Source organism: Sphaerodactylus townsendi, linkage group LG03 (genome assembly GCF_021028975.2).
Source record: "Sphaerodactylus townsendi isolate TG3544 linkage group LG03, MPM_Stown_v2.3, whole genome shotgun sequence".
NCBI lineage: Eukaryota > Metazoa > Chordata > Lepidosauria > Squamata > Sphaerodactylidae > Sphaerodactylus > Sphaerodactylus townsendi.
The window spans coordinates 145,323,034-145,348,911 of NC_059427.1; the positions used below are offsets into that span (position 1 = coordinate 145,323,034).

General features: G+C 52.9%; 2 protein-coding genes across 3 annotated transcripts in view; both read left to right on the forward strand.

The window, feature by feature from the left end:
• LOC125428286 (ceramide kinase-like) overlaps window positions 1–22,712 on the forward strand; it is a 52,055-nt gene extending 29,343 nt beyond the window's left edge. Inside the window, exons 2-5 of one of the 2 annotated variants that reach the window (XM_048488101.1) lie at window positions 9,750–9,857; window positions 16,303–16,428; window positions 17,010–17,138; window positions 22,663–22,712. In XM_048488101.1, the coding sequence (XP_048344058.1) occupies window positions 9,779–9,857; window positions 16,303–16,428; window positions 17,010–17,138; window positions 22,663–22,670 (342 nt within the window). In that variant the 5' untranslated portion in view covers window positions 9,750–9,778 and the 3' untranslated portion in view covers window positions 22,671–22,712. Of the gene's footprint in view, window positions 1–9,749; window positions 9,858–16,302; window positions 16,429–17,009; window positions 17,139–17,701; window positions 17,809–22,662 lie in introns of those variants that run through there. The other variant, XM_048488100.1, reaches the window with a different exon arrangement.
• The window catches only part of LOC125427899 (ceramide kinase-like), a 74,087-nt gene that overhangs the window by 29,248 nt on the left and 18,961 nt on the right, over window positions 1–25,878 (forward strand). The gene's annotated exons all lie outside the window — the stretch shown is intronic.

A 25,878-nucleotide genomic window follows, 5' to 3' on the forward strand; every position in this document is an offset into this window, starting at 1 on the left:
CCCCCCCCACCCCCCCCCCCCCCCACCCCCCCCCCCCCCCACCCCCCCCCCCCCCCACCCCCCCCCCCCCCCACCCCCCCCCCCCCCCACCCCCCCCCCCCCCCACCCCCCCCCCCCCCCACCCCCCCCCCCCCCCACCCCCCCCCCCCCCCACCCCCCCCCCCCCCCACCCCCCCCCCCCCCCACCCCCCCCCCCCCCCACCCCCCCCCCCCCCCACCCCCCCCCCCCCCCACCCCCCCCCCCCCCCACCCCCCCCCCCCCCCACCCCCCCCCCCCCCCACCCCCCCCCCCCCCCACCCCCCCCCCCCCCCACCCCCCCCCCCCCCCACCCCCCCCCCCCCCCACCCCCCCCCCCCCCCACCCCCCCCCCCCCCCACCCCCCCCCCCCCCCACCCCCCCCCCCCCCCACCCCCCCCCCCCCCCACCCCCCCCCCCCCCCACCCCCCCCCCCCCCCACCCCCCCCCCCCCCCACCCCCCCCCCCCCCCACCCCCCCCCCCCCCCACCCCCCCCCCCCCCCACCCCCCCCCCCCCCCACCCCCCCCCCCCCCCACCCCCCCCCCCCCCCACCCCCCCCCCCCCCCACCCCCCCCCCCCCCCACCCCCCCCCCCCCCCACCCCCCCCCCCCCCCACCCCCCCCCCCCCCCACCCCCCCCCCCCCCCACCCCCCCCCCCCCCCACCCCCCCCCCCCCCCACCCCCCCCCCCCCCCACCCCCCCCCCCCCCCACCCCCCCCCCCCCCCACCCCCCCCCCCCCCCACCCCCCCCCCCCCCCACCCCCCCCCCCCCCCACCCCCCCCCCCCCCCACCCCCCCCCCCCCCCACCCCCCCCCCCCCCCACCCCCCCCCCCCCCCACCCCCCCCCCCCCCCACCCCCCCCCCCCCCCACCCCCCCCCCCCCCCACCCCCCCCCCCCCCCACCCCCCCCCCCCCCCACCCCCCCCCCCCCCCACCCCCCCCCCCCCCCACCCCCCCCCCCCCCCACCCCCCCCCCCCCCCACCCCCCCCCCCCCCCACCCCCCCCCCCCCCCACCCCCCCCCCCCCCCACCCCCCCCCCCCCCCACCCCCCCCCCCCCCCACCCCCCCCCCCCCCCACCCCCCCCCCCCCCCACCCCCCCCCCCCCCCACCCCCCCCCCCCCCCACCCCCCCCCCCCCCCACCCCCCCCCCCCCCCACCCCCCCCCCCCCCCACCCCCCCCCCCCCCCACCCCCCCCCCCCCCCACCCCCCCCCCCCCCCACCCCCCCCCCCCCCCACCCCCCCCCCCCCCCACCCCCCCCCCCCCCCACCCCCCCCCCCCCCCACCCCCCCCCCCCCCCACCCCCCCCCCCCCCCACCCCCCCCCCCCCCCACCCCCCCCCCCCCCCACCCCCCCCCCCCCCCACCCCCCCCCCCCCCCACCCCCCCCCCCCCCCACCCCCCCCCCCCCCCACCCCCCCCCCCCCCCACCCCCCCCCCCCCCCACCCCCCCCCCCCCCCACCCCCCCCCCCCCCCACCCCCCCCCCCCCCCACCCCCCCCCCCCCCCACCCCCCCCCCCCCCCACCCCCCCCCCCCCCCACCCCCCCCCCCCCCCACCCCCCCCCCCCCCCACCCCCCCCCCCCCCCACCCCCCCCCCCCCCCACCCCCCCCCCCCCCCACCCCCCCCCCCCCCCACCCCCCCCCCCCCCCACCCCCCCCCCCCCCCACCCCCCCCCCCCCCCACCCCCCCCCCCCCCCACCCCCCCCCCCCCCCACCCCCCCCCCCCCCCACCCCCCCCCCCCCCCACCCCCCCCCCCCCCCACCCCCCCCCCCCCCCACCCCCCCCCCCCCCCACCCCCCCCCCCCCCCACCCCCCCCCCCCCCCACCCCCCCCCCCCCCCACCCCCCCCCCCCCCCACCCCCCCCCCCCCCCACCCCCCCCCCCCCCCACCCCCCCCCCCCCCCACCCCCCCCCCCCCCCACCCCCCCCCCCCCCCACCCCCCCCCCCCCCCACCCCCCCCCCCCCCCACCCCCCCCCCCCCCCACCCCCCCCCCCCCCCACCCCCCCCCCCCCCCACCCCCCCCCCCCCCCACCCCCCCCCCCCCCCACCCCCCCCCCCCCCCACCCCCCCCCCCCCCCACCCCCCCCCCCCCCCACCCCCCCCCCCCCCCACCCCCCCCCCCCCCCACCCCCCCCCCCCCCCACCCCCCCCCCCCCCCACCCCCCCCCCCCCCCACCCCCCCCCCCCCCCACCCCCCCCCCCCCCCACCCCCCCCCCCCCCCACCCCCCCCCCCCCCCACCCCCCCCCCCCCCCACCCCCCCCCCCCCCCACCCCCCCCCCCCCCCACCCCCCCCCCCCCCCACCCCCCCCCCCCCCCACCCCCCCCCCCCCCCACCCCCCCCCCCCCCCACCCCCCCCCCCCCCCACCCCCCCCCCCCCCCACCCCCCCCCCCCCCCACCCCCCCCCCCCCCCACCCCCCCCCCCCCCCACCCCCCCCCCCCCCCACCCCCCCCCCCCCCCACCCCCCCCCCCCCCCACCCCCCCCCCCCCCCACCCCCCCCCCCCCCCACCCCCCCCCCCCCCCACCCCCCCCCCCCCCCACCCCCCCCCCCCCCCACCCCCCCCCCCCCCCACCCCCCCCCCCCCCCACCCCCCCCCCCCCCCACCCCCCCCCCCCCCCACCCCCCCCCCCCCCCACCCCCCCCCCCCCCCACCCCCCCCCCCCCACAACCCCCCCCCCCCCCACCCCCCCCCCCCCCCACCCCCCCCCCCCCCCCCCCCCCCCCCCCCACACCCCCCCCCCCCCCACCCCCCCCCCCCCCCCCCCCCCCCCCCCCCCCCCCCCCCCCCCCCCCACCCCCCCCCCCCCCCCCCCCCCCCCCCCCCCACCCCCCCCCCCCCCCACCCCCCCCACACTCCAACACATGCCAGCTGGGTGACCTTGAGCTAGTCACAGTTCTTCGGAGCTCTCTTAGTCCCAAGTACCTCACAGGGTTTGTTGGGGGGTGGGGGAGAGAAAGGAGATTATCAGTCCCTTTGAGTCTCCTTACAGTAGAGAAAGGGGGGGGGGATATATAAATCCAAACTCTTCTTCGTCTTTGTTTCCTGCCTCCAAGGACAATTCTGCTCTATGCCAGGGCTCCCTTCCAAGTACCTACCAGGGCTGACCCTGGATAACTTCTAATATTGGACAAGACTGGGCTAGCCTACGCCCTCCAGGTCAGGGGAGAGGTCATTGCCTGCCTCTGAGTAGCAACCTTGGACTTCCTTGGTGGTCCCCCATCCAAGTAGTAATCAGGACCCACTCTGCTTAGCTTCCAAGCTATGATGAAATCAGGTTTCTCTAGCCCACCTAGGTCAGGGCAAGCGACCAACAGAAGTGATTTGCCGTTGCCTGCCTCCGTGTAGCACTCAGCCTTGAAGAAGAAGAAGAAGAGTTTGGATTTATATCCCCCCTTTCTCTCCTGCAGGAGACTCAAGGGGGCTTACAATCTCCTTGCCCGACCCCCTCACAACAAACACCCTGTGAGGTAGGTGGGGCTGAGAGAGCTCCGAGAAGCTGTGACTAGCCCAAGGTCACCCAGCTGGCGTGTGTGGGAGTGTACAGGCTAAACTGAACTCCCCAGAGAAGCCTCCACAGCTCAGGCGGCAGAGCTGGGAATCAAACCCGGTTCCTCCAGATTAGATACACGAGCTCTTAACCTCATACGCCACTGCTGCTCCTACGCCACTGCTGAACCAGCTGTCTCTTTCTCTGTGTGTCCTTTGCCACAAACGGTTAGACAAGTTACAAAGAGTTGCCTAACAGGGAGGAAATGTACAAAAACCGCAACAAAGAACTATATTCTGGTAGTAAACTAAACCAGTTCTTTCAGATGGCTCCTTCCGCACATGCACAGAAATTAACCAAGACACTGGTGTGATTAATCAGTGTCATTGGGTTGTGATTAACTCCGGGACCTTGGCACAGATTCCCTATGTTAAACCTGCCTTACTGGCACTTAGCATACTTCAGCTCACTTAGGCTCATTCCGCACATGCAGAATAATGCACTTTCAAACTGCTTTCAGTGCTCTTTGAAGCTGTGCGGAATGGCAAAATCCACTTGCAAACAGTTGTGAAAGTGGTTTGAAAATGCATTATTTTGCGTGTGCGGAAGGCCAGAAGGTCTTTCTCTCTGGAGAGCAGAGCCGGATTAACCTATAGGTTTGCCAGGCCGAAGCCTAGGGCCTCAAAATCGAGGGTGCCTCCAGCCAAGGTGTATAATATTTTTGATACTGTCATCGGCCTCTCTTACACAGGCTGCCACAGCGCCCTGTAGTTTCTACACAACCCTTCAGTCCCTCCATTTCAGAATGACACTGTCTTAGGCCAGTAACTTGATGCTAGCGTTGATTTCTGCAATTGATTTGGTCTTTCTGGGTCTTCACTGATATGGACCCTTTGAGGCCGTTTTGCTTTCCACTTAGTGTTGCCCACTCTGTGTTGGGAAATCTGTGGAGATTTGAGGATGGAGCCGGGGAGAATGAGGTTTGGGGAGGACCTAAGTCCGTGGTGGCGAACCTTTGGCACTCCAGATGTTATGGACTACAATTCCCATCAGTCCCTGCCAGCATTGGCCAATTGGCCATGCTGGAAGGGGCTGATGGGAATTGTAGTCCATAACATCTGGAGTGCCAAAGGTTCGCCACCACTGTCCTAAGTGGAGTTTAATGCCATAGACTCTACCCTCTAAAACAGCCTTTTCCCCCAAGGGAAGCTGATCTCTTTGGTCTGTAAATCTGTTGTGATTCCAAGAGATCTCGAAGGCCACCCGGGGGTTGGCAACCGTATTCCGCTAGGCCTCACTTGCTTCTCCCTGCCATGTGAAGAGCACTCCCTGGGCCGCCACTTTGGCCTACTTCTGCCTCTTCCCTTCCCAGCTTCAGCTAGGCTTTTTCCCCAGCTTTCTTGGATGGAAAATCTTGGCGGAGAAAATCCATATATGCAAAGATGGAGACAGGCGGGCTGTGAAACCCAACCTGCAATTTCCTAGTCAGATCTACTATGATTGCGGCGGTTGTACAGCCCGTACCCAGCCCAGGAATAAGGTTATCTTGGTTAATGTTTGTCGTCTTTTTGCTGGGTGCCGTGGTGAACGATCTTCGCAAGTACCAGAATCGCTTCCTCGGCACGGTTAATCATTGAACTTGGGAGGAACGGGAATAGAAAACGGGGTCAGAAGTACGCTGTGTGTATATATATGTGTGTTACTTCGTAAGAGCGGAAAAAATGTCCCTTTGAAATGATCGGGAGCGAAAGGTCATTTCCAGTGAAATTTTAAAAATTTATTTTACACATATAAACAACCCATTCAAAAAGAAAATGAAAAAACCCCAAATGGAATCTCCCCCACTGTGATAATAATAGTTTTTTTTAAAAAAACACACATTTCAAGAAATCACTACATACATATATAGTGACTTCCAGCTACCTCCAGAGGTGGGATCCAGCAGGTTCTCACAGGTTCCTGAGAGTAGGTTACTAATTATTTGTGTGTGCCGAGAGGGGGTGACTAATGGGTGATTTTGCCACGTGATTTTTGCCTTAGTTACGCCCCTCCTCTCAGCAGTAGTGCGCAGAACTTGAAGCAGTCTAACAGGAGGTGCACCGGCGTGCGTGGCAGCCTGCGCCTGCGTGCATTCGTTTCCCGCCCAAGGGCCGGCGCAGCAGCTGCGTCCTTGCCACAGCCCCGCCCAGGAATGCCCCGCCCCAGGAATGCCCGGTCGTGCCCCGCCCAGCCCCATTGGTGCTACGCCACAGTTTGAATCCCACCACCATGGGAACCTGTTACTAACATTTTTGGATCCCACCACTGGCTACCTCATTATGGATCCGAACTCAAATCTAGTTTTGTGCTTATAGTTGGTATCAGCATTTCCTCTACTTTTAGTCCAATCCGGCGGGTGACTCTGGCTTAGAGGAACCTTTGTACTTAAGGTTGAGAACCAGCGTGGTATAGTGGTTAAGAGCAGCTAAGTTCTAATCTGGAGAATCGGGTTTGATTCCCTATTCCTCCACCTGAGTTGAGGAGGCTTCTCTGGTGAACCAGATGTGTTTCCGCACTCCTACATTCTTGCTGGGTGACCTTGGGCTAGTCCAGGGGTCGGCAACCTTTATCACCCAAAGAGCCATTTGGACCCGTTTTCCGTGGGGCACAGGGGGGATGGCGGCTGCTCTGGAGGGACATGCCCACGCTACCCTCCAACCTCTAGGGATCAGAGGGCAGCATGGGCGTGGCCCTCCAGCCCTCCAGAGCAGCGCTGGAAGGAGAGGTGAGTGGGGATGCGAAAAGCGGCGCCCTCACGCACGGAGCTGCCTCCGGTTCGGCCACTCACCTTTTCCTTCCAACACTGCTCTGGAGGGACATGCCCACACTACCCTCCAACCTCCAGGCTACGTGGAGCCACAGTATAAGGCCGAAAGAGCCGCATATGGCTCCAGAGCTGCGGGTTGCAGACCCCTGGGCTAGTCACAGTTCTCTCAGAACTCTCTCAGCCCCACCTACCTCACAAGGTGTCTGTTGTGGGGAGAGGAGGGGAAAGGAGCTTGTAAGTCACCTCAAGTCTCCTTGCAGGAGAGAAAGGTGGGGTATAAATCCAAACTCTTCTTCTTCTCCCAGGTGGGGCCTGGACAGCTCCTGGAATTACAATTGATCACCGAACTGCAGAGATCAATTTCCTGTGGAGAAAATGGCTGCTTGAGACCCCTTTCCTTCCAAAGTTCCACTCACAAATCTGCAGGAATTCCCTAACCCAGAGGTTGTCAACCTTGTGACAGTTTGACTGTATTCCTTATTTCCATGCTATGTTGGTCTGTGACCCAATAAATAATCTGGGGCACTTGCCTTGGTGGGCAGGGCTTAGAACTAAAATAATGTCATTTGTCCCCCCTGGAGAATTGGCCTGCAGCAAAGAATTTACTGCTAGTGCAACTACTTACCGTATATACTCATAGAGAAGGCCGAATTTTCAGCACATTTTACTCTGAAAAGCTCTGACTTTATATGGTCATTAAATATTTTTGTGTGTTTTTTACTTGCTGGCCAAAGGGCGCAGTTTTGCCACAGTGGCAATTACCAGGTATCCTCAGAAGACACCTCCTGATGATACCAGCCGCTTCTGGTAATTCTGGTTCTGGGGTCCAGCATCCCCAAAGTTGAGGCCCCCATCTCCCATTGCTTTCTTAATGGGAGTTATTAGTAGATGGAGCTAATTCTTTTGAGGGTATACATAACCTGACTCAGTCTCACCGAAACTCCAGTCAGTCTCATCAGGAGTGAGTCTCTTTAAGTGATACCAGCCAGGTTTGGTAGTTTAAATCAGATCCAAAAGTTATTGACCCCCAGCAAGTCTCCCATCCCCCAATGTTTACAATGGAGTTTCACAGTAGATTTTCCATTTTGATAATATCCCTCTTAAAATCTAAGTTGGGTTACATTTGGACATACAGATGATGATGAGGAATCCAGTTTGGAGGATTTTAACTCTTGTGTTTTAGCTTGCTGCTGGTTGACTAAGGTTTTGTACTTTTAAAGTTGGTTGTTGATACCATACGTTCTTGTTGACCCTCTTTCCACTTACAGGTTTTCACAAGTTTACTGTTTTTCTTTGAAATAAACACAAAACATTTAACCTACTGATGCCCTCAATTGATGTAATTTATTGGTATCTATTTTTATTTTGAAATTTCTACTTCAGTAGCTGCTGCATTTCCCACCTCGACGAGCATTGCCAGTCAATAAGTTTTCCCAGTTTTCGTGGTAAAATTAGGTGCCTCTCGACTCTATATGTACCACTTATACATTACATATATAATGGCATACTAGGAGCTAAGGCAACACAAACATGCGCATATTGCAGCTGCTGTAATTGTGTTGCTGTAGCTTTGCGGACATCCCCCTCAAAACAAAAAACCGGAAAAACGACACGTGCAGGGGACCACTAGGTAAAACAAACTTTATTCATTACAGTGAAATAGCAAACTGATGAGCTGCAAGCGGAGGAAAACCCTGTGGGAAATCTCCATGCAGAATCTCCGGCAGCGCACAAAATGGCAGGCGTGATCGACAGACACGAAGTGTTTCCTGCCTGTTAACATTTACTCAGCAGGCAGGACTTGTCTTCAACTCGGTTTTGGGCGGGGGGAAAGATTGCTAGTTTAGTGACCTTTAAAAAACCCAGGTTGAGAGGAATACAATGGGCTGGATTCATTTTGGGGAAGAGAGTTGTGCAAAGTCGTTCTCCAAAATGCTTTTTATAACATTCTTAAAATGTTATATTTGTGCCGTGCGGAATTCACCGCGGAGAACAGAGCATTTCACTCCACTACTCCTTCTCAGCTTTCTCTGCCTTAGGCTGACTTCCTGTCCTCACAGCTCTGACTGAAAATCTGACTCTTTAGCTGCCAGCCAAACAGAGGCTGCTGAAGTTAGCTTCTTATTTTCCGGAACCTTTGCTCTGGTTACACACAGCAAAGACCTGGAATCCATCCCAGAAGGTGTGACGTATACAGACACTTAGGCACTTTCAGGCAGAGAAATGTTGAGAACCAACATGGAACTACACATGATTGGCTAGAGAGAACTTCCAAGCATTCTTCGGGAGAGCACTAAGAGTTCTGAGGGGAGAACTGAATTGAATAACAGAGGGAATGGTAGTTCTGCTGTAGTTCTGTTCTGTGGAGGCTGAGGGCCAGTTCTAAGGCCACTTCCGCACACGCAAAATAATGCATTTTCCAACCACTCACAACTGTTTGCAAGTGGATTTTGCTATTCCGCACAGCTTCAAAGAGCACTGAAAGCAGTTTGAAAGTGAATTATTCTGCATGTGCGGAATGAGCCCAAGTGAGCTGAAGTATGCTAATTAAGTGCCAGTAAGGCAGGTTTAACATAGGGAATCTGTGCCAAGGTCCCGGAGTTAATTACAACCCGATGACACTGATTAATCACACCAGTGTCTTGGTTAATTTCTGTGCCCCAGTTACGGGGCAGTGAAACTCTTGAGGGTGGTTGAGTTTTTAAAGAGAGAAAGGATTGGGTTTCCTGGAGGAAAGTTGCAAGCCCTTCTCCCTGTGTGTGTCTTTTTATTTTTTGCCAGAAAAAGAACTTCCTGATTTAGTTCTTGTAATTAAAAACATTTGATTCTTTTTTTAACTTTATAAGCCTCTGGTGCCAGTTTATCATCATTTTATTTTCTGACACTAAGGAAAATGTTATTTAGGTATCCCTACAGAGCTGTTAATCTTCCTGTCTGTGAAGTGCCCAAGTTAAACAACTAAAGAACACTGTTACTGTTTGATTTAATATATAGAAGTGAGAAAATACAAAGAGTATACACAGATTTTAAATCACCACATGCATGCTACTGCATAGCAATATTGACAGACAAAAAGGGCTGCTCAAAGTATCACTGATAGTTAGAGTTTTGGAGCAAAAAATCTTCAGGGCACGAGCCCATAGGAAGGCTTAAGGATACCAACGTCATATAAGGCAATGGCAAATAAACACTTATCTCTTGCCCTGAAAACCACATGGTCCTGGGGTCACCGTGAGTCGCTTGTGACTTGATGGTGCTTTCTACCATCATGATTGCATGTTTGGTCTTGGTGAGAAAGGGTCAGGAGGCAGAAAGATCTTTTCTCACCCCGCGCAGGCTCGGTCCAAAACGGCTCCTTCTTCAAAATCAGTTGCAGAGCAGAACTTTAAGGTCTTTGAACAATCTTCTCCTTTTCTTTTTTTCAGGTCAGGGTTTCTGTATTCCTGTCCAAGAAATGGTCACTGCAAGACTTGGAGCAGCCAAAGATGCAAAGGAGCGCATGAGTCCCGCTGGAGATGAAAACTGTTTCACAGGCGAGTGTGGAGTAGGCAAACCAACAGGTGGCTTACCTGTGTCTCTAGGGCAGACCTGGGCATTATACGGCCCGGGGGCCACATCCGGCCCGCCTGATTACCCTGACTGGCCCTTATGACAGACTTGGCCCTGGCCTAAGAGGACCTGTTTAGAACCGCGCTGCTCACGTTAACCCTCGCCCTTCCCCACTCGCTCAGTGGCTTCTGGGGCGATCCCCTCCTTTGAAAGCCCCGCAGAAGCCGGTTGCCTTGGCTGGGGCTTTCAAAAGCGCCTCATCCCCCTGCCTTGCTAGGGAGTGAGGCGTCTTTGAAAGCCCCGGGTATTTTCTCGGTTACCTTGGCTGCCTGCTTCTGCGGGGCTTTCAAAAGCGCCAGTCGATGAAAAAAGTAGGTCAAGGGACTTAAGTCTCCCCACTTGCTTGATTGTCACAGTGGACAACTGTGCAGGGAGGTTAAGCCTGTGATTCTGTGTGCCAAATAGTGTTGTATGCAGAACTGTTGCCACTGATTCCAAGTTGATCTGTGCACCTGTCTGTCACTTATCAGCCCCTATTATGCAGAATTGAGTTCAGCCTTTTGGCCCGGCCCTCCACAATATTTTCTGTTTCTTATGCGGCCCCATGGAAAAAATAATTGCCCACCCCTGCTCTAGGGCTTCTCTCAAACCGCCCTTACAATCCGGTTGAGGAGTGAGTTGCTAATGGATCTTTTTGGTATTAATTTGATTTGGCTCCTGACTGCTAACGGATTTCTCCTACCTGTTCAGACAAAGCCACGTGCGCCCTGTTGGCATCAGCGTGGTGTAGAGCAGGTGGATTCTAATCTGGAGAACCGAGTTTGATGCCCCACTCCTCCCCCCATTTCCGCACATGCAAAATACTGCACTTTCAACCCGCTTTCGCAATTGTTTGTAAGTGGATTTTACTATTCTGCACAGCTGCAAAGTCATTGCTGCTGCATGTCTGGAAGAAGCCCTCCACCTGAGTGGCAGAGGCTTATCTGGTGAACCAGATGTGTTTACGCACTCCTATATTCCTGCTGGTTCACCTTGGCCTAGTCACAGTTTCCTCTGAACTCTCTCAGCCCCACCTATCTCGCAAGGTGCCTGTTGTGGAGAGGGGAAGGGAAAGGAGCTTGTAAGCTGCCTTGAGTCTCCTTACAGGAGAGAAAGGTGGAGGATAAATCCAAAGTCTTCTCTTCATCTTCATCATCATCTTCATCACCATGGGGCTGTGCTGCTTTTTATGAAATCTCCTTTCTCCCCTTTTCTGTTCTTCCTCGTTCTTCTGTATCACTCCAGTGTGTGCTTTGAACAGTCTGGAGTACTTCCGAAAGGACCACTATTTTCCCCCATCACGATTCTTTTTCAGCTTTTTAAGAAACTTTCTAAGATTTCCCTGAATAACAACTGATTTCCAGATAACAAAAGTCAGTTCCCCTGGAGAAAATGGTTGAATTAGAGCAGAGGTCTTCAAACTATGGCCCTCCAGATGTTCAGGAACTACAGTTCCCATCAGCCTCTGCCAGCATGGCCAAGTAGCGGGGCTGATGGGAATTGTAGTTCCTGAACATCTGGAGGGCCATAGTTTGAAGACCCTGAATTAGAGGTTGAAGTGTATGACTTCTATATTATTTATTTAAAACATTTGTTAGCAGCCTTTTTACCTTGTGGCATCTTCCTTCCTGAAGTTGGCAGTACTAGCTGTGAACTTCTAACTTTTGCTTATTTAGAAAAAAGTTTCTAGGTCTGATTGTGGTAGAGCAAATCATTGGCTTTTTTGCAAAATGCTAGAGGGTGACCTTCCATTAGTCCTTGAAACATGTCCTCTTTATTTCGTACAAGTCCTATTGGCAGCGCGGGAGGGAAAGTGTTGGGGGGGGGGGGGGAGCAAAAGTCAGAGTTCCAGTCTTCTTGCCACAGTTTTTGTGGGAGGAGGGGAGCAGAGATTACTACTTCTAGTAGTAGTATAGCTTATTGTACGCCATAAGCCATCAAAATTACATAAAATACCATAAAACCTTATCACCTCTACCCAATCTATTCCATTATGGTGTAGTGGTTAAGAGCAGGTGGACTCTAATATGGATAACTCCGTTTGAGCAGCGGTTTGTTTTCATGCTCCTCCACATAAAGCCCACCAGGTGACCTTGGGCTCGGCACAGTTCTCTCAGCCCCAGCTGCCTCACAAGATATCTGGTGTCTGTTGTGGGGAGAGGAAGGGGAAAGGAGTTTGTAAGTCCCTTTGGGTCTCTTTACAGGAGAGAAAGGTGGGCTATAAATCCAAATTCCTCCTCCTCCTCCTCCTCTTTTTCTTCTTCCAATGTTATGTTCAACCAGAAATAAAAGTTAACTCCTTATTTGTTTAGCCCTGTGAACTGAATGTGTGGTCTTAGGGAAAGAAGCACACACATATAGACACGTAAACTCAAATCTCAGCATATATATAAAAATATAAATGGGGATGTGAGACTCATGTCGCTGCCGGCTCCTCCACCCATCTCTGAGGCCCACTGCAGTGTCTGGGAGCTGCGGCTGAGATGGAGCCTGGGCAAGGGCTATTGGGAAGTGGGGTGTAATGGGGTATAATAATGCCACAGAGTCCCCCCCTCCAAAGCAGTAATTTTCTCCAGGGAACTAACTTTGTTGTCTGGAGATCAGTTGGAAGAAGAAGAAGAGTAGTTTGGATTTATATCCCCCCTTTCTCTCCTGCAGGAGACTCAAAGGGGCTGACAATCTCCTTGCCCTTCCCCCCTCACAACAACACCCTGTGAGGTAGGTGGGGCTGAGAGAGCTCTGAGAAGCTGTGACTAGCCCAAGGTCACCCAGCTGGTGTGTGTGCCCAGGCTAATCTGAATTCCCCAGAGAAGCCTCCACAGCTCAGGCGGCAGAGCTGGGAATCAAACCCGGTTCCTCCAGATTAGATACACGAGCTCTTAACCTCCTATGCCACTGCTGCTCATGTAAGACTGAATAATATCCAGATCCTGCCAGGAGTTGTCAATACCTCATCTTTCTTTCTTTTTAATTTTTTTTAAAAAATATTTTATTAATAACAGAAAGTAAATAAATAAATTACACAAATGGAGGAATTTCCCACCTACTTTTTAATTGTCAGCTTTTTAACAGCCCTTGAGAGAAATCAATCACCCCAGCAATACAAACCAAAGCATCTTGAAGAAAAAGAAGCAATTTTCTTTTCTTCTGTCAGACAAACACTCAGTATTTACTGGCTCTGTTGCTAAATTTCTCTCACAGATATTAAAAATGAAGGCCTGTTGAAACCTTGGAGTTGACTAAGCAGTTCATTTATTGTAATTTTAATGTATATCAATCTTAACTTATTTTTGTACGCCAGTAAAGGTATTTGTATTTGAACAGAAAGTAAAAAAGAAACAACAAAAAACACAAATAGAAAAACGACAAAATAGAACAGTAGAAGGGGGAAAAAGCAGATATTTTCTAACATACAATTATGGGGAGCTAATCTCTATACATAAAAAGCTAACAGTGTTTTTGTTGATGATAGTATAACTCAGTAACTGCTGGGCCAATTCCTCTGAAAATTCCCAGCCACTATAGTCAGCCAGGCGAGAGTGTTTTTAGATGTTCACATACCTGAAATTTCACACCTGGCCCAGGTAAAGCGCCTTTTTCCTGGCGCTCCATGGTGAAGGACATGCAGCTGCCTGTGTGTAACTGTCACCCTTAGAATGTTCATGCTGCTTAGAATGTTCGCTCAGATGGCCAGAGATGAGCAGTGGGAACAGCACATAGGCAGTAACTCCAGTGGAAGTGAAACACATACACACAGAGGGGCTTTCTGCACTACAGAAGGGAGTTAAGGTCGACTCGGTTCCCTTCAGTGGGGGGCGATTCCAGGCTGTTCGCACAGCAACTTACTTGGCCCCCTGGAACCGAGCTAAGTGGGCGGGATCATCTTGGTGCCTGTTTCGCTCCTCGATCGTGATTGGAGCTTGTGTTACCACGGGAAACGGGAGGGGTTTTTTTTACAGTTACATGCCCGCCACGACTCCCGTTCTGCGCATGCCACAAAAGCGGCTCCTGATTGGTTGAACGGATGAGGTGTTGTTTCGATGAGTCCGCACTTCGAAGCTTCGAAGCGGTATCGACCTTGTTCCAGAAGAAAGGTGCAGTTAATAACTGCGACAGGGATGTTGCAGTTCTGAGGGGGGAGGAACTGAGACAAAACAATGTTGAACTCAGTTGCAGTGCGGATACACTGAGGTGAACCTAGATAGAAACCAGTACAACTCTGTCAGTGCGGAAAGCCCCAGAGACACGAGAAGGAGGGGGGGGGGAGGAGGAGGGGGGGCGAACCAACACTACTGGCTCCGCTTCTTTTGCACATGGCCCTTTACGAACCCAGGAAGCTGGCCTCGATCTGAGCGCCTCACCCCCCTGCCTCTGCTGCCTGACTGGGATAGCCTTTCCCCAGTTCTGCCTTACCCAAGCCAGGACTGTGTGTGTCAACCAGCCTCATGGACAGCGGGATTTACACTCTTGACAGTTCCGTTGTGGAATGGGAAGGGTTACCTTATACTAAAAAAACAAGACAGCACCATATAACGATGTGCATTGAAAAGGGAAAGAGGGATTCCATTTGACCCCCCCAAAAGTCTATGCGGGGGTCATTGGACCAGCATGGACATCTGTGTGGGTTGTGGACTGTGATGAGAAGGACAATTGCCACAGCAACGCGTGGCCGGGCCACTATTATTTATATAAATGATGTTCTATAAAATCTCAAGCGAATTCTAATAATCACATTTATTAATACAGAATGAACATTGATATATGATTACTGTCATTAGTTTATGGTCACAGTTCTCACAAGCTGCATATCATAATATCGGTTTTTCATCTTTTTAGAAGTAGTGAATGTTGAAACTGTGCCCCGCTCTCTGTGATGATATTAGTTTTGTAACCTCGAGATCCAATGTGTTCTGATCTAATATACAGTTTTGGAGTAGCTGTATTATCTTTTTTCTATCTCACTTTGTTCTTTTTTTTCTTCTGCTTTATCCTTTCTGTTTTGTCTGTTATCCTATTGAGAAAATTAAGCCAAGAAGATCTGTTCTCGCTTTCGTCTTGGCGTTCACCCAAATTAGGACAGATGGTAAAATATTTGTGTTTTTTGACAGAGCCCAAACACAGGTGGATAGTAACAAGGGCCAGATGTGGATAGTAACAAGGGCCACTCCCCTCCGCTTAGTTTTATGGTCGATTACAGACTATTCCAACTCATGACAGAGTTTGTCCCTATTGTCTGAAAACACTTGAAACTCTGGAACGTATCCTCTTTCTCTGCCCCCAATATTCAACATTAAGATGCACCATTCCTGCCCTGAGTTTGCCTCTAAGCAAAATAATTTTTATCATTTAAAGATGGTACAATTGCTGGATGATAAGAACATAAGAACTAGCCTGCTGGATCAGACCAGAGTCCTTCTAGTCCAGCATTCTGCTACTCGCAGTGGCCCACCAGGTGCCTTTGGGAGCTCACAGGCAGGATGTGAAAGCAACGGCCTGCTGCTGCTCCTGAGCACCTGGTCTGCTAAAGCATTTGCAATCTGAGATCAAGGAGGATCAAGATTTGGTAGCCATAGATCGACTTCTCCTCCATAAATCTGTCCAAGCCCTTTTTAAAGCTATCCTCGTTAGTGGCCATAACCACCTCCTGTGGCAGCATATTCCAAACACCAATCACACATTGTGTGAAGAAGTGTTTCCTTTTATGAGTCCTAATTCTTCCCCCAGCATTTTTAATGGATGCCCCCTGGTTCTAGTATTGTGAGAAAGAGAGAAAAGTTTCTCTCTGTCCACATTTTCTACCCCATGCATAATTTTATAGACTTCAATCATATCCCCCCTCAGCCGTCTCCTCTCCAAACTAAAGAGTCCCAAACGCTGCAGCCTCTCCTCATAAGGAAGGTGCTCCAGTCCCTCAATCATCCTCGTTGCCCTTCTCTGCACTTTTTCTATCTCTTCCATATCCTTTTTGAGATGCAGCGACCAGAACTGAACCCAGTACTCCAAGTGCGGTCGCACCACGGCTTTATATAAGGGCATGACAATCCTTGCAGTTTTATTATCAACTCCTTTCCTAATGATCCCCAGCATAGAGTTTGCCTTTTTCACCACGATGTCCACCACGAGGACACTGGCACCATTGCAAGTGTTTCCGATGCATGATACGCTACCTCAGGGACACCCATTTCTCCATGTTCGCTCTGTATCTTTTTTTCAGGGCAGCTGATTTTAAACTCATTTTATATTTATTCCATTTAAAGCCTAATACAGTTTTGTTGTTGAGAAAGTTAAGAAAAATATTTTAATTGTTCATCTTTTTACATCTTTTGATTACTTATACAAATCCCACCCCCGCCCCCGCTTTTTCCTGAAACCTCTCTCTTCCCATCGCAGTGTTTTTCATCCAGAGAGAGAAGGAAGAGCGGTGGAAGCTGGGATCTTTGGAGTTCACCACCCCACCCGAGTCGGAGCTGGCCGTCCGCTGGGTCTCTGCCTTGCAGTTCTGGATTTCTCACCACGGTCAGTTCGCAGGCTGGCTGGCGTGAAGAACGGTGGGGGAGAAGGGCCATTTGCTGGGGGCATATCTAGCAGGGCATGGTTGCCTTGGCAAAGGAAGGCAGCATCTAATTTCAAAGAGGGGGTGGGGGACTGTTTTAATTCTACCTATGTTGGGGGGCACTGTGGTTAGCTCCCCCATTTTACTGATTGAGTGTTAAACCCAGATCACCACTAACAGACATCAGGAGGAGAAGAAGAAGAGTTTGGATTTATAACCCTCCCCCCCTTTCTCTCCTGCAGGAGACTCAAAGGGGCTTACAAACTCCTTTCCCTTCCTCCCCCCCCCCAATGAACACCCTGTGAGGTGGGTGGGGCTGAGAGAGCTCCAAAGAACTGTGACTTGCCCAAGGTCACCCAGCTGGCGTGTGTGGGAGCGCACAAGCTAATCTAGTTCGCCAGATAAGCCTCCACAGCTCAAGTGGCAGAGTGGGGAATCAAACCCAGTTCTCCGGATTAGATTCTCAAGATAAAATTAACATCTTTAGCATCGTTATCCCAATCTTCAGGAGTTTCTCAACCTGGACCCGTTTCCTTCCTTCCAGGTGTGACAAGGCCTAAAAGCCTTTTGGTCTTTATTAATCCTGCTGGGGGACGCAAGAAGGCCGTGGAGATCTACCAAGGTCAGGTGGCCTCGCTTTTCGCCCTGGCCGGGATCCATACCCATGTTATAGGTACGTCCCAGTTCCCTGCCTCAGAGGCGTAGGGGGAAAAAATGGTGCCTGGGGCAAAATGGTGCTTGGGGGAAAATGGCCCCCTCTCCCCACGCTCCCCACTTACCTTAGTTTAAAGCAGCCTGGTGGGAACTATACTTCCCAGGAGACCTTGTGAGCCCCACACCCAGGGGTTGGGGCTCGCAAGGTCCCCTGGGAACTGTAGTTCCCACCAGGCTGCTTTAAACCAGGGGTCTTCAAACTATGGCCCTCCAGATGTTCATAGACTACAATTCCCATGAGCCCTACCACTTGGCCATACTGGCAGGGGCTGATGGGAATTGTAGTCCATGAACATCTGGAGGGCCATAGTTTGAAGACCCCTGCTTTAAACTAAGGTAAGGGGTTGTGATTTTCCACCCCCCACGTGACTCACTCGCACCGCCTGGTGTGCTGCACGGCCCCCGTCCCCTTATAGCTCCACCTCTGCCCTGCCTTCAGCTCAACTGGGTATATTTACTTGTCCTTTTGTGGGATCCTTCCTTTCCGAAAGCAGTGACCCTCCTTCCGCTTCTGCTCCCCAGAGACCAGCCAAGCAAACGAGGCTCGTGAATATATCTTGCATCAAGATCTCTACACCTTTGATGGGTAAGAAACTCCAACCAGGGGGTGCCTGCATTGTGCCCCCCCCCCCCCCCGCTCCATCCTCTGAAAGGCTTCAAACATTTCCTTTGGTTTTCAGTTGGCAGGTGCGACCTTGCATTCCGTGTTTCCCCGAATATAAGACAGTGTCTTATATTAATTTTTGCTCCCAAAGATGCGCTATGTCTTATTTTCAGGGGATGTCTTATATTTCTGTGTTCTGTTCGTCGGGCATGCTTCCAAACAAAAACTTTGCTTCGTCTTACTTTTGGGGGATGCCTTATATTTCGCACTTCAGCAAAACCTCTACTACGTCTTATTTTCCGGGGATGTCTTCTATTCGGGGAAACAGGGTAGGCACACTTCCCCATTCTACCAACGGAGTCTTAAGCCCCACTAACAGACATCAGGGGCATGTCTGGAATTGGCTTGCCAGGCACTTGGCTGCAGTGGCGTAGCTAGGGAAAATTGAGCCCGGGACAAAATCTGAGTTTTGCGCCCCCCCCCCCCGGCATATGGGCAGTGCCCCTCCCCCTTCCCCACCATGACCAAACACCATCACATTATAGAACATGCCTCAACACATGAATCTGAACACACCCAGTGCTCCCTAGTTTAAACAACATTGAAAGTGATGCTATTTTTGAAGGGGGGGAATCCACCCTGAAACAGCATCACTTTTAATGTTGTTTAAACTAGAGAGCCCAGATTCTCCTTTTAAATTCACCTTAAAGAGAGACTCTGGGCTCTCTAGTTTAAACAACATTGAAAGTGATGCTGTTTCAGGGTAGATTTCCCACCCATCCACCCCAAACAGCACCATTGTCAAAGTTGGTTGTTGTGGGTTTTCTAAGCTGCATCCGGCTGTGGTCTGGTAGATCTTGTGGCTGGTATCTTCAGAGGTGTATCACAGAGAGAAGTCTGTTATACACTGTGTCCAGACTTCTCTTATAACAGACTTCTCCCTGTGATACACCTCTGAAGATGCCAGCCACAGAGGCAGGTGAAACGTTAGGAACAAGATCTACCAGACCATGGCCACACAGCCTGTAAAACCCACAACAATCAGTTGAATCTGGTTGTGAAAGCCTTCAACAATACTTTCAATGTTTTTTTTAATCTAGGGAGCCCAGATTCTCCCTTTAAATCCACTCCAAAGGGGGTGGATTTAAAGAGAGAATCCGGGGAAAATTTGAGGGTGCTTGTCAGGAGAGCAATGTTTAAGATAACAGTACTAAAATTTTAGGCTATCTTTAGGAGACTATCCTGATTATACCACCCAGGTTTAGTGAAGTTTGGTTCAGGGGGTCCAAAGTTATGGACCTTCAAAAGGGTAGCCCCATCTACCATTATCTCCCATTGGAAACAATGGGGGATGGAGCACTCCTTTTGGGGGTCCATAACTTTGGACCCCCTGAACCAACCTTCACCAAACCTGGGTGGTATCAGAAGGAGACTATCCTTATGATACCACCTAGGTTTAGTGAAGTTTGATTCAGAGGGTCCAAAGTTATGGACCCTCAAAATGATAGCCCCATCTGCTATTAGCTCCCATTGGAAACAATGGAGGATGGGGTCACCCCCTTTGGGGGTCCATATCTTTGGACCCCCTGAACCAAACTTCACCAAACTTGGCTGATATCATCAGGAGAGTCACCTGACGATAGCCTGAAATTTTGGTGCCACTAGCCTAAAAACTGTGCCTCCTGCAGACCAAAATTGGAAAAAACAGTAAAAAATACAGAAAGCTTCAAACGAACCTGCAATTTTTCCGCCCACCACAAGGTGGCGCCCGGGGCGCTTGTCCCCGGATGTCCCCATGGTAGCTACGCCTGTGCTTGGCTGCAAGCTACAAATTGCTATTGAAGGGGGACATAAATAACCGAAGTCTAGTCTCTAGCCCAGTGATGGCGAACCTATGGCACGGGTGCCAGAGATGGCACTCAGAGCCCTCTCTGTGGGCATGCGCAAACAGAGTGCCTCCCCCCATCTAGGCTGGCCTGGGTCACTGGGCTCGATTATTAGCATTAAACCCGAGACCTAGTTTTGGGGAAGCAGTGTAGGTAACCCTGTTAAGCGCTGTTACACCCCACTGATTTTCATGTGAAGAACTAATCCTTTACCTGGGAGTAAGCTCGGTTGCTGGCAATGGGGCTTGCTTCTGAGTAAACCCTCCTAGGGTCGTGATTCACCCGTTGGAAGAGCTGCACGGTTGCTTCAAAGCAAAGCCACCGACTACCACCAAGCTTACTCCTGAGTAACGCACGTCTCGAAGCCAACCATTCTTTCTAAACGAAAACCTCAGCATTCAGGTTAAATTACTGTGTTGGCACTTTGCGATAAATAAGTGGGTTTTGGGTTGCAATTTGGGCACTCGGCCTCGAAAAGGTTCGCCATCGCTGCTCTAGCCCTTGCGATCTAAAGGAAAACGTCTGGGAGTGCTGTGACAGGGGCTATGGCTCAGCAATAGAGTATCTGGTTGGCATGCCGGCGGTCCCAGGTTCCAACTCTGGCACTGCCAGTTGGAAGGATGAGGCAGTAGGTGAAGGAAAGATCTCAGTCCCAGTCCTCGGAGAACTACTGGAAGTCTGAGTAGACAGTAGGAGGAGGAGGAGGAGTTTGGATTTATATCCCCCCTTTCTCTCCTGTAGGAGACTCAAAGGGGCTGACAATCTCCTTGCCCTTCCCCCCTCACAACAAACACCCTGTGAGGTGGGTGGGGCTGAGAGAGCTCCGAAGAACTGTGTCTAGCCCAAGGTCACCCAGCTGGCGTGTGTGGGAGTGCACAGGCTAATCTGAATTCCCCAGATAAGCCTCCACAGCTCAGGCGGCAGAGCTGGGAATCAAACCTGGTTCCTCCAGATTAGATACACGAGCTCTTAACCTCCTACGCCACTGCTGCTCCTCCAGATTAGATACACAAGCTCTTAACCTCCTATGCCACAGTACTGACCTTCTTGGACCAAGAGGCTGATGCAGTATATTGTCAAACTTCACATGTCCATGTGTAATAAAATCTTGGCGCTTCCGACTTATTACAGGTGTTAATTAGTTTAGCATTACTAGCAAAACTATCTCTGTGTTTTCCCTAGAGTTCTTGAAGTTGAATATATACTGGCATTTTATTCCCTGCTCTGCCACTTGAGCTGTGGAGGCTTATCCGGTGAACCAGATTAGCTTGTACACTCCAACACATGCCAGCTGGGTGACCTTGGGCGAGTCACAGTTCTTCGGAGCTCTCTCAGCCCCACCCACCTCACAGAGTGTTTGTTGTGAGGGGCGGGAGGGAAAGGAGATTGTACGCCCCTTTGAGTCTCCTTACAGGAGAGGAAGGGGGGATGTAAATACGAACTCTTCTTCTTCTTCTCTTCCAACTCTATGATTCTATGAAAGAGCATCAAACGATGCCACCTGAGATGGTCTAGGCTAGGGACATTTTGCTGTTCATAGGATATAGCCGATTGTATACAATTCCATTCTCCTCAATATCGTATGATCCACAATAGAAACCCACAGTCTTCTAGAATGAAAAAGGGGTGGCTAGGGGAGCATTAGCAATCATCCACATGCAAACAGGTAAGGGAGGGTCTCTCTCTGACACCAGGCTGCAAGTAGGGTTGCCAGTCTCCAGAGATCAGTTGCCCTAGAACAGTGGTCCCCAACATTTTTGACCCTGCAGACCCCTTTGATATTTTGACACAAGGTGATGGGCACAGCCCCAAAATGGCTACCACAGAATGGCTGGTTCAGGAGACCGTGGCAGCCACAAAATGGCTGCCAAAGTTTACCTCCAGTCACAGTGATGATCCTTATGCATGGGGTAGAAAATGTTGACAGAGAGAAATTTTTCTCTCTTTCTCACAATACTAGAACCAGGGGGCATCCATTGAAAATGCTGGGGGGAAGAATTAGGACTCATAAAAGGAAACACTTCTTCACGCAACGTGTGATTGGTGTGTTTGGAATATGCTGCCACAGGAGGTGGTGATGGCCACTCACCTGGATGGCTTTAAAAGGGGCTTGGACAGATTTATGGAGGAGAAGTCGATCTATGGCAGGGGTAGGGAACCTGCGGCTCTCCAGATGTTCAGGAACTACAATTCCCATCAGCCCTGCTACTTGGCCATGCTGGTAGGGGCTGATGGGAATTGTAGTTCCTGAACATCTGGAGAGCCGCAGGTTCCCTACCCCTGATCTATGGCTACCAATCTTGATCCTCTTTGATCTGAGATTGCAAATGCCTTAACAGACCAGGTGCTCAGGAGCAACAGCCGCAGTAGGCCATTGCTTTCACATCCTGCAGGTGAGCTCCCAAAGGCACCTGGTGGGCCACTGCGAGTAGCAGAGAGCTGGACTAGATGGACTCTGGTCTGATCCAGCTGACTTGTTCTTATGTTCTTATGTGGTTGTTGCCGCCGAAACAAAGGTGTGTTTTTTTTAAATCTGCCCAGTCAATCAAATCTCTAATGGCCAATCAGAAGCTGGCCACGCCCACTTTCTGAAAACAGAGGGTGTCAGGAAAGGTGTCAACGGGTGTCGTGGCGTCCATGAGCACCATGTTGGGATTACTGCCTTGGAGAAAATGGAAGCTTTGGAGGGTAGACTCTGTGGCATTATAGTTACCAAGGTCCCTTCCCTCCCTAAACTGTACCCAGTGGTGGGATTCAGCAGGTTCGCACCATTTTGGCAGAACCGGTTGTGAAAATAGTGCTTGTAAACAACCAGTTGTTACATTATTTGAATCCCACCACCGGAACTGGTTGCTAAATTATTTGAATCCCACCACTGACCGTCCCCCCCCCCCAAGCTCCACCCCCACATTTCCAGGTGCTGGTCTTGACATCCAATCAAGCAATTCCATTTTAACCTGCCTCCCCAACCCCGCCCCTGCTACACTCCACAGCTTGGTGAGCGTCGGAGGTGATGGTACCTTTAATGAGGTGATGCACGCTTTGATCGAGCGGACACAGTGCAAGGCGGAGGTCTCGGAGCAGGACTCGGAGGCAGCGCTCCTGTCTCCACGCCTTCGTATTGGCATCATACCTGCAGGTGGGTTCAGGGGTCATGGGGGATCAGATCAGTATCGGGGGCCCCTCTGGTCTGCTAAGAGCTACCTTCATTCTACAAAATATCCTTTTTGTTCAATAAAGTGTGCCATCAGCAACCCCTTGTAGTTCCACCTATTGGGGTTTTCAAGGCAAGAGACGTTCAGAGATGGTTTGCCGTTGCCTTCCTCTGTGTAGCGACCCTGGGCTATCTTGCTCGTCTCCCATCCAAGTACTAACCAAGTATTAATCTAAGTACTACTTAGATTCCAAAATCTGCCAAGATCAGGGTAGCAATCCAGGTCATGTCAGAGTCAAACAGAGGTGGTTTGCCATTGCCTTCCTCTGCGTAGCGACCCTGGGCTATCTTGCTCGTCTCCCATCCAAGTACTAACCAAGGCCGACCCTACTTAGATTCCAAAATCTGCCGAGATCAGGGTAGCAATCCAGGTCACAGCAGAGAAAAATAGAGGTGGTTTGCCATTTCCACTTCATAGCGACCCTGGGCTATCTTACTCATCTCCCATCCAAGGGTGATCTCTCCTTCATCTCTGTCTCCTGATAATAAAACTGCAAAGATTGTCATGCCCTTATATAAAGCCGTGGTGCAACCACACTTGGAGTACTGTGTTCAGTTCTGGTCACCACATCTCAAAAAGGATATTGAAGAGATAGAAAAAGTGCAGAGAAGGGCAACGAGGATGATTGAGGGACTGGAGCACCTTCCTTATGAGGAAAGGCTGCAGCGTTTGGGACTCTTTAGTTTGGAGAGGAGACGTCTGAGGGGGGGGATATGATTGAAGTCTATAAAATTATGCATGGGGTAGAAAATGTTGACAGAGAGAAATTTTTCTCTCTTTCTCACAATACTAGAACCAGGGGGCATTCGTTGAAAATGCTGGGGGGAAGAATTAGAACTAATAAAAGGAAACACTTCTTCACGCAACGTGTGATTGGTGTTTGGAATATGCTGCCACACGAGGTGGTGATGGCCACTAACCTGGATAGCTTTAAAAGGGGCTTGGACAGATTTATGGAGGAGAAGTCAATTTATGGCTACCAATCTTGATCCTCTTTGATCTGAGATTGCAAATGCCTTAATAGTCCAGGTGCTCGGGAGCAACAGCCGCAGAAGGCCATTGCTTTCACATCCTACATGTGAACTCCCAAAGGCACCTGGTGGGCCACTGCGAGTAGCAGAGAGCTGGACTAGATGGACTCTGGTCTGATCCAGCTGGCTTGTTCTTATGTTCTTATGTTCTTATGTTCAAGTACTAACCAAGGCCGACCCTACTTAGATTCCAAAATCTGCCGAGATCGGGATAGCAATCCAGGTCACAGCGGAGACATAAGGAGGTGGTCAGCCATTGTCTACCTCTGCATAGCAACCAGTTTTTAGGCTAGCAGCACCAAAATTTCAGTGTATCTTTAAGGGACTCTCCTGGTGATACCACCCAGGTTTGGTAAAGTTTGGTTCAGGGGGTCCAAAGACCCTCAAAGGTGTAGCCCCCATCTCCTCTTAACTCCCATTGGAAACAATGGGGGATGGGGCACTTCCTTTGGGAGACCATAACTTTGGGCCCCCTGAACCAAACCTCACCAAACCTGGGTGTATCATCAGGAGAGTCTCCTAAAGATACCCTGAAAAATTGGTGCTGTTAGCCTAAAAACTGCAAAATGCCCTGGGTGGGCTACCAAAACTGAAAAAATAAAAAAACCATTAAACCTTGAATTTTGTTCTGCAGGTCTGCGTCTGCCCTGTGCAACACGCACCCCTGGTCCCCTTGTAACTTCACCTCTGCACACACCAGTCCACAAAGGGATCCCAAAAAAGGAATCAGGGATCCCAGTGACCTTGCCTTCTGTTCCTCCTACCTGTGCTCTACTGAACAGGGGTTCATGCTTTGGTAACAGTGGGAATAAATGACCTCACACTTCTGCTCAAATATTCTCAACACATAGGTACTCTCTGGCTATTTCCTATCCTTCCAGGAGCTCTTTGGAGAGAGCCAGCATAGTGTAGTGGTTAAGAGCAGGTGCACTCTAATCTAGAGGAACCGGGTTTGAGTCCCTGCTCTGCCACTTGAGCTGTGGAGGCTTATCTGGTGAATCAGATTAGCTTGTGCACTCCCAACACGTGCCAGCTGGGTGACTTTGGGCTAGTCACAATTCTTCAGAGCTCTCTCAACCCCACCCACCTCACAGGGTGTTTGTTGGGGGGGGGGGAAGGAAAGGGAAAGGAGTTTGTAAGCCCCTTTGAGTCTCCTTGCAGGATTGAAAGGGGGGATATAACTCCAAACTCCTCCTCCTACGCAGTGGCGCAGTGGCTAAGAGCAGGTGCACTCTGATCTGGAGGAACTGGGTTTGATTCCCAGCTCTGCCGCCTGAGCTGGGGAATTCAGATTAGCTTGTACACTCCCACACACGCCAGCTGGGTGACCTTGGGCTAGTCACAGCTTCTCGGAGCTCTCTCAGCCCCACCCACCTCACAGGGTGTTTGTTGTGAGGGGGGAAGGGCAAGGAGATTGTCAGCCCCTTTGAGTCTCCTACAGAAGAGAAAGGGGAGATATAAATCCAAACTCTTCTTCTTCTTCTTCATCATCATCATCATTGGGAGAACAGGGTATCTCGAGAGAACAAGGGATTGATACTGGCCATAGCTGGGAACGAAACTTCCCAGGATGTAGGTAATTTGAAGAACAGGCTCAAGAGGTCCTTGCGAGGTTTGGGCCCCCAACCAAGACAGGCACAGATTGGATGATGGGAGGGGGCCCGAGAAGGCTAACCTGTGCCTCTTTTAGTGGCTCTTGGCAAGCGGTTTGGGGGGACCAGACAGAATGCCGGCGCTGTGTTCCTGTTCTTGCCGAAGAAGGGGGCTATAAGTTCTCTTTTTCTGGTGAAGCCCCCCCCCCCCCGGTCTGGGGAAGGGGGTGATCTCTCCTTCATCTCTGTCTCCTGAGCAGCCCTTCTCTGCCTTCTCAGGGGACAGCCAAGCCCTGGATGTCTGTAGCATTCAGCACAACGGGAAGCTGCTCCGCTACTCTGTCTCCCTGGTGGGTTATGGATTTTATGGC